Here is an 8,173-nt window from a genome sequence, read left to right as displayed (position 1 = left end):
CACAAGGGTCTTGAGATGACGTATGTAGTCTTCTTGGAAGATCTTGGAAGAGCCATTATCCCGTCTTGAATTTTGCTGGTGCACTTATGTTGGGTACGGAGGGTTCAATGTTGAGTGTCGCTGCAATGATCAGCTTCCACTGCCAAGGTCTTGCCAAGTCCTGGAGTATCGTAGTTTCCACATTCTAGTTGAGCCGCAAACACTATAAGGGTCTCGTGCCCCTTCTAGATCAATGGAAATAAGCCAAATATCGTCTGCTTTGAGAGTTGGCCTTGGTCAATTGCGGGGTTCAGGGAAAGGGTACAGCTGAGCTAGCACCGCAAACAGCTAGCCCGTGGGGGAATGAGATCCGCACCTGCCCGAACACAGCATGACCCCACTGTTAGGCCGCGTGCTTTGAGCCAATCCCAACGGATTCGCACGTCATTTTTCGCCTTAAGTCTGGGTCGTCGTCGCGCCGCCGTCGCTCTTTCGCAACTCCAGAACGACGCGACATTCCGAGCGACAAACCGAACGATACATGGAGTCGCCGGGAACGCCCGCCGTGCCAGAGACTGCTGCTAAGAAGCGCAGAAGACCACTTAACGGTACGCGACATGGCCTCTTTCTTCGGCGATAGGTGTACTAACAGAGTTTCGACAGCCTGCGCTACTTGCCGTGCGAGAAAGGTAGGATCTCATTGACTCTTGCGTCTTTCCTATCTTCAAACACCCATCCTAGGACAACGGGCATCTTGCGAGCGACCATTAGGTTGTCGCGATGGTCATAGTTCCCGCGTCGGGGTCTAGGAGATCCGGCAAACCATAAACTCAAAGCCCGACATAGCTGACAACCATCTAGGTCAAGTGCGATGAACGCCCAAACGGCTGTCTGAACTGCGAGAGGCTGCAGCTCGACTGTGTGCAGAATGGCGGTGTTTCGACTGCCGCGAAGAGACCAAGCACGGCGTACGAGCCTGTTGTAGGCATCAAGCGTAAACGGACATTCCGATCCTGCATTCCTTGTCGAGACTCCAAAGTCAAGTGCTCCGGCGAACGACCGAACTGCATAAGATGCCAGCAGCGCAGAACCTCATGTGTATACGATGCTGAGCAGGTGGAGCCAGCCTGGGTACAGAGCATTGCGACTCCTGCATCAGACACACACGCCGACTCCGTAATGATACCTCCACATACTCCGCGGGATTCCCGAGAACCTTCTAGGCTACTCGGCTCACTATCGAGTAGCGAGCCTGCTGTAGCGGGGTGTCCTCCGGGCCTACTATGGTATGCTTCACGATACTATCGGCGTGCATCGAACTTACGAATATGCACAGGTTGTTTTCCCAGCAGCTACCACCCAGAATCAAACTTCATGCGTTGTTAGATGCTTACTTCAACAACGTCCACCCAATCCGCGTGTTCGCGTTCGAGCACAAGCCCTCGTTCATTCGAATGCTAGACGAAGGACAGCTCGTGGATGCGTCCGATCAAGCCCTCTTGCACATAATGTGTGCACTGGGTGCTCGATTCTACGCTCTCGACTACAGTGAGTCGTTCTCGCCCTTGACCAAAGATCTGATCCAGTCAGCCGGAAGCCAGTGGGCTAAAGTCGCGGAAGAGATGTTCTTCGCTGATTACAGCACCATCTCAATCACCAAACTCAAGGTCTTGGTCTTGCTTCACGACCAAGAAGCTCGCAATGGCAACTATGCTGGGTCTTTTCTTCTTACCGGCCTTGTCATCCGTATGGCGCATGCTTTACAGCTCAACAATGAAGTGTCACCAGATGTTCTTTGTAAGGAATTAGGAGGAAGTCCAAATGAGGTTTCTGTGCGAGAGTCTCGTAGAAGGCTCATGTGGGCATGCTATATGATTGATGTCTGGGCTGGTAGTGGCGTCGACCACCTCACTATACTCAATGAAAGAGACCTCAAGATCCAGCTCCCTTGCAACGAGCGTCAGTTCTCACTACAGATACCATGCATTACGGAGCGACTTGAGAGGGGTACGTTACTGGAGCTCATGTCTCCAGAGGATATCCCAGAGAAACCAGCGGACAATTTGGGTATGGCTGCGTACTACGTGCGCATCGTCAGTATTTGGCGACGTGTTTTACGGTGAGTGTGGCCAGGATAAGCTCGCAGGTCTCAAATGCTGACTTGGAATAGGTTTGTGAAGCACATGGACGAGGAGCAACCGCCGTGGCTTCCAGAGTCAGGGTTCGCCGTCCTTATCGAGGATATCCAGTCGTGGAAACAAAGTCTGCCATCCTGGCTAGACTTCTCCGCGGACAACATCTACATTCGGCGCGAAACTCATCAGCTAGGTGCCCTCCTCCTCATCCACTGCATGTACCATCACGTTATGTGCGACGTCCACAGGATCGCTCTCCCTGACCTGTTCAAAAACCAGGAGCCGTTCGTCTTCCCTACTGATCGACAGGCGTTCGTAAGTCATCTGCAAGACGTCTGCTTTGAGCATGCGCAGCGTATGTCGGTTCTAGTCTCACACATACTCCAACACGGTGTCAAACACTTTGCGGACTCTATACTGCCGTCGTTCGTTTACAACAGTAGTCGCATCATGCTCTACTACATCGCTCGGATCCTGGACGTATCAAAGCCCGACGCAGGAACTGTTATTGGTCGTACAGTCGAGCTAGTGCAGTACAACAACCAGGCTTTGCGGGAGATGGCGTTCATGTACCCACTTGCTGAATCGTTATGTATCACCTCCGAGCGCTGGTTGGATACTGTACGCGACAGTCTGGCTCGTGGTCACTCTGCTGACTACATTGCGCCTCAGGATCCATCAGAGAATGAAGCGCGGCGCATTGTCGGCGCGCCTGCGCCGATGGCGGGCACTCCTAGGCAGCGAAACGCTGCCATTTCGGTTATCCCTCCCGTTGAGGAGATACTCTCGGCAACTTCGCCTTCAACTCTTCGCACGGCTACTACTCGTTATCCATTCTCGGCGCCTACCACTGGTCAGGGCGCTTCTACTGTTACATCAGGCCAGGCCATGACAACACCATCTGAGAATGCGGTAGGACCAATATACTCTTCCCCCAGCGCGCCAGCTGCTTTCGAGCAGCCCATGTTCAACCTGGACGACCTCCAGAATTTCTTCGGATGGGAAGCAAGTGATGATGAGAACGTGCAGTCTACTGGGTTCGAGGGCTTTGGTCCGCTGGGCTGGGCAAATAATTTCTCCATCATGTAAGTGAGTATTGTATTGTGAAAGTAACCTGCTGGGCGTTTGGGCACGGTCTTTCTCAGGATATACCTCCTCTCTTCCGCTAGCATCGACGCGGTAGGTTCTCGGCCATCTTGGTTCATTAGTAGATGTTTCCTCTTTAGGAGCAATATTAACTTTCTAAACGCACTTTGACTGGCCAAAGTGGTTAGCTAAACCAGTAACATCGTGATTTGAGCGGTAAGGTGCCGCTTATCCGCGCAGCATGGTCCAATAGTGATGCAGACAACGGACACCGACATACACAGTAACAGCCAAGCCCAAAAGCCGGGTATTTGGTACTTTGCCGCTCTACCAAGACTCTTGATAAAGACATTTATATCTACGAAACTCAGCCAAAGCCCTTCGCACCAACATGGCCCACACCACACCACCAACCAGAGTATTGAGCGCAAAACAAGCTGCCCTCAACAGATTCCTACAACAGAACTGGCACTATTGGCGCTGTCTTTACATACCCGGGACCTTCCTCTTCATGCTTGGTTCCCTCAGCCTCGCGTATGCGGTACATCTGGATCGAGCGCGCCCGCACGAACTCCCCAAACCTCAGGGGATATCCTCGTTCCTGTTCTACATGCTGGGACATCAGCTGCTACTATACGGTATTCTGATCTGTACGTTCTGGTATATGCTCAAGGATGAGCGTCCTGGACCGGGGTTCGCCCGCGCTGATGCCGACAAGAATGCCATCGGATCTCTGAAGGGTAACGATCTCACCCTGAATGATGGCTCCGGATCTTTCGCGGAAGTGCACGCAGTCCCGGCAAATAATCCTTATGTTATCCGGCTTGTCAGGTCTGCTATCACTGTCGCAGCTTCGGCTTTGAGCTTCGTCGCCCTGGTGGCCCGATATGATTGTCTAGCCGGCGGGCCCTCGATCACGCGGAAATGCTATACAGTGAGCATTGTATGCATTACAGTCGCTTTTTTGATGTCTTTTTATGATTTCCTCGAGTACACTCGCAAGTTTCGGGCATACTTGAGGGATAGCGCGGACTGAACAGGAGGTTGAATCCGGGCTGAGAGGGTACTGGATGGAGCACCAGGAAGAACGTGGATGAGATCATGTTGTGTTGTACGTAATGCTTTGCTTATTAGATATAACTAAAGTTCACTTGCCATGCAAGCCCATATGCCAGTGTTCACGAAACGAGTAGTCGGCTACTGAGAAGATGTCCAGCCATGCTTCGCTTCCCATATCCATGCCACGTTGGTATACATGTTTGTCATGTATACTATTCTGAGCGACGTTCGTTTGGGTCCAATACGTGAAGGCGGTCTGTCCATCTGGCGATATAGCTTCTATCATGAGGATTTTGTTCTGCTCTTGTAGGATTGGAAATTCCGCTTGGAACCAAAGGCCTCCCTTGTTGACGTAGCCGGGAGTATTCGCGCCCGGACCGATACTGGCGTCCATGACAGTTGCAAAGACTTTGCATAACGATGCGAAGGCTTTGGACATGTTTGTGTAATACTGTGTTCGCCATGTCTCGTTGTTCATGATGCAGCGTAATGGGTTGGAACTAGTGGCTTCGCTATTGTAGTATTCTTTGGGCCAGACATCCTTGACTCGATCAGCAGGGTCCGGGGACTATGTAGCCAATATGCAAATACCCATATCGTTGTCATAGGGGACTCCCCGTTTGGTCTGGTCTTCGCGTAACGGCGCGCCGTCTCGCTCAAGCCGCGCGTGTAGAATAGACAAAGGTTAGGTTCAGGTCGCAATGTTGCTTCCGCTTGGAATAATTCGACGGTGTATTTATCGACGGTGTCCCAGGTCGCCTTTGAGCTGTGGGTTTGGGTGCAGTCATCGTCCTTATGTGCTAGCGGAGCAGCTCCGGTGACGAGGAAGAGTTGGTAGAATGCTATAACAAAGGAAATGAGCTTCATGGCGAAGTTGAAGTGTAACGGGTTGGAGTTGAAGTTTCCCGTGCAGCAGGGTGGAGCTGTATCTAACCTAGGTGTGAGTGGCCCCCAACGCCCATCCATGGCGAGGCTGAGCGTCAGGCGTGCATGCTCGGCGCCTGCGCCCTGGCGTCAAGTTTGCGCATCTTGTCAGCCCAAACACCAAGGATACGTTCGCACCTCACACGACCAATCTCATCTCTTTAATGGTCTGGTATGCCTCCCATGCACGTGGTTTTATAGCATCCAGATAGTCAAGGCTCAACCGGATCAATCGTGAACCGCGCAATGCCTACCTAGGTAGGTACCCAGCCAGCGAGTCTGCGAGGAACAACATCTCAACGGTGTGCCATGCACACTTCAAATGAAATCACGAACATATCGCTAATTGAAACAACTCGGCTACGGAGATGGGAAATGGTGGATGGTGGGCAGAAGACGATAGGTGGCAAATTGTGAGATGGTGGCTGGTAACCAAGCGCCCGCACAGCCCTGCCCAGACGCGATCTCGGGTGCGTCGGAATAGAGTTAGCTTGCCCCCGCATTTGTCTTAGTTGAGCATGGGCTCAGGGCCGCTCATGTAACCTGGGCCGAACGATCACAACGCCGACGTCTCAGTCATGGCTAAAGTTCCAGGGCACGAAGGCAGCGATACCATTTTGCCTTCTTCTTGTATGTGGGTATAGTACGACTAGCGTCACTACGACGGGAGATATGCCTATGTCACGTACTTGAGTGTTTACTATTGACTTGGGCAGCAGGTAGAGTATGAGATGAAAGATACGTTTCAAGATTGACAGTACAGATACATTGAGCCTAACAATCAAGTTCGCTCGCCTTTGACTTCAAGATCGCACTCGTATCTTAGGCGGTGATGCGGTTTAGAAAGTCTGCTCTCCTCATATCAGGCGCCAGCCGCCGCGAAACTCACTAGCCACGACGAGTCCGGAAATGTTCCTTCGCTCTACCAGTGGGACGACCCGTTTTTCGCTTGCTCCCCACCCAATGTCCAGCCACTTCGCAAACACCTCGATCTAGTGCTGGGATTTTTGCGTTTCCAAATATCTCGTCTGTAGTCAATTTCCATGGTTGACCTCCCACATCTGAAGCCATCAGCGTCGCTGTTGGGTTTACGTAGTTCATGAAGAAACGGTCCATCGTGATTCCGAGTGCTTTCGCTCTCATAATGTCTCCATGTATGAGCGTTGGGTAAAGGGGCATGCCGATGTAGTATACGCTGATGGAGCGCAGATCTGGAAGATAAGTGGTCGGATCGACAACGGTGTCGTTCAGCAAGCGTATCACAAACCCCGTAGAGAGACCCATACAGTCGACAATAGTCAAAGACTTGAGGCTCACCGGCAACACCGAGAACAAAAGTCCGTTGGCCAGCACGACATGACTAGGTGGAAGCGCAGACTCTGGGATTATCAACGTCTGCAAGTCATCGAAATGGTAGTACATGGGCGAGATTCGTGTAGCACGAGAGAGTGTTATACCACTCCATGAGGATGGCAGCTCCAGCTTGGTGAGGCGAGAGTACTTGGCTTCGAAGACTTGGGCGAGGTACTTGTGCTCTCGTAGTTGTTGCGTCGAGGGGTCATTGGTCCAGTGACGTCGGCCATCAACCCGCGGGCTCATCGGTCCTTGCCATGGATCTGCGTCCCTGAGCAACATTGGATAGTGAAATATATGGCCGCCACCGAGAAGTAGTTCCTCGAGATTCGGTAGTGCTAGGAGCAGCAGACCAAGGAAAGCGTTGTTGTAACCTGATCGGAGCGCGTCTGCCCACATCCGTTTGTTCCGGTTGCTAACGTCCTCAGCCTCCCGGATGGTGTTTAGGCAAACTGTCCGGAAAGTGAACTCGGCCTCGATAGCGAACTGCCTAGACGGCATTCTCGACCGACCTTGCGCATCCGCGTATTGTAGGAGCCCAGCGCGCAAGCTGCGCCGAAGATGACGTTCTCGGGCACTGTTCCAGGGTTTTTGCATACAGCCATCCTCGTCGCCACCGTAGTTAGCTTTCCGGGCCTCAGGGGATACATAATTTGTGATTTCAAGCGACTCGACCTTATCGGCCCACTGAGTGGCGGAAGACTCTCGGAGCGTTCGAAACAAGGCGAATGCTTTCGGGAGTGGGACAGTAAGTGCTTTGAGCTCTTGAAAGGTGGTTCGAACGACTTTTGGAAAGCGTGTATTTGCGGCGGCCAGAGATGTCAGATTTCCGTAGGCGCTTCTGTCAAAGCGCGGCTCGACTATAAGATGAGGGATGATTTGAAGAAGTAGTTCGTCGGGAAGGTCCCTGATACTGGCCTTGGGGATACTGCTGGCTGTGGAGGACGACATGGCTGACGATCAATAGCCTGGGAGCGTGTGGAGGGGTAAGCTTACGAATAAAGAGTATCAACAACAGTGATTACATGAAGCAAAATAAGAGCAAATTCATAGGTAAGTGTTAGTAGGCACCCGTCTGACTACACAAGTGCCCCTCTATTCGTTCGATTAGCATAGACATGGTAGGAGGTGCGGGGCAATGGGATCGAAGGGTAACCAAACAAGGCGAGATAGGAAATATCCAAGGAAGATTCCCTAGCCAACATGTGCTGTTGCCTGGAAGGGGTTCCGTCTCGAGTGAAATGGTCGCAAAACCTGTCTCCATATAACGAGTAGCAAGTGCAATAGCCACGAGCTTCCTCGAGTGGACAGTAGCGGACGTAGTGAATATTGGAGAAGGCTGTCACCCACTCCAGTAGAGCCATCGAGACAAGTGGTGTAGTTGTTAAGGAAATCGCAGAAGCTGCTACGTGCCTTCGTTGCCCGACCGCATGTGTTTCATTGCACCACAAACATACGTTGTGAGTACTTCCTTTCGTGGCTTGTCTTTGCGGGCACATGCGGTCTGTCGCTGGTATCAATCCTGTCTCAATGCTCAGTGCTGACTAGACGGCAGACGAGTGTTGTGATGAGATCATCGAATACACCGACACAACCGTAACTGTGACTGTACTTCGACCTCCTTGGGGGCGACATCG

The 8,173-nt window shown here is 52.0% G+C and overlaps 2 protein-coding genes across 2 annotated transcripts; one reads left to right on the top strand and one right to left on the bottom strand.

The window, feature by feature from the left end:
• Positions 1-520: 520 nt before the first annotated feature.
• J4E93_008856 (uncharacterized protein) lies at positions 521-3,203 on the top strand (the record flags this gene model as incomplete). The annotated part of the gene is made up of 5 exons (XM_049346753.1): positions 521-587; positions 643-668; positions 841-1,265; positions 1,316-2,098; positions 2,150-3,203. 5 exons carry the CDS (start codon positions 521-523, stop codon positions 3,201-3,203), a joined length of 2,355 nt encoding a protein of 784 aa, XP_049196173.1.
• Positions 3,204-6,071: 2,868 nt separating this feature from the next.
• Positions 6,072-7,487, bottom strand: J4E93_008855 (uncharacterized protein; the record flags this gene model as incomplete). Its single annotated transcript, XM_049346752.1, has 1 exon — positions 6,072-7,487. One exon carries the CDS (start codon positions 7,485-7,487, stop codon positions 6,072-6,074), a length of 1,416 nt encoding a protein of 471 aa, XP_049196172.1.
• Between the last annotated feature and the right edge of the window lie 686 nt (positions 7,488-8,173).

The sequence above is a fragment of the Alternaria ventricosa genome, assembly GCF_023758065.1.
Source record: "Alternaria ventricosa strain BMP 2768 chromosome Unknown scaffold_18, whole genome shotgun sequence".
Classification (NCBI taxonomy): Eukaryota; Fungi; Ascomycota; class Dothideomycetes; order Pleosporales; family Pleosporaceae; genus Alternaria; species Alternaria ventricosa.
Note: the sequence above shows the minus strand (reverse complement) of the source record. Positions and strands in the feature narration are given on the sequence as shown.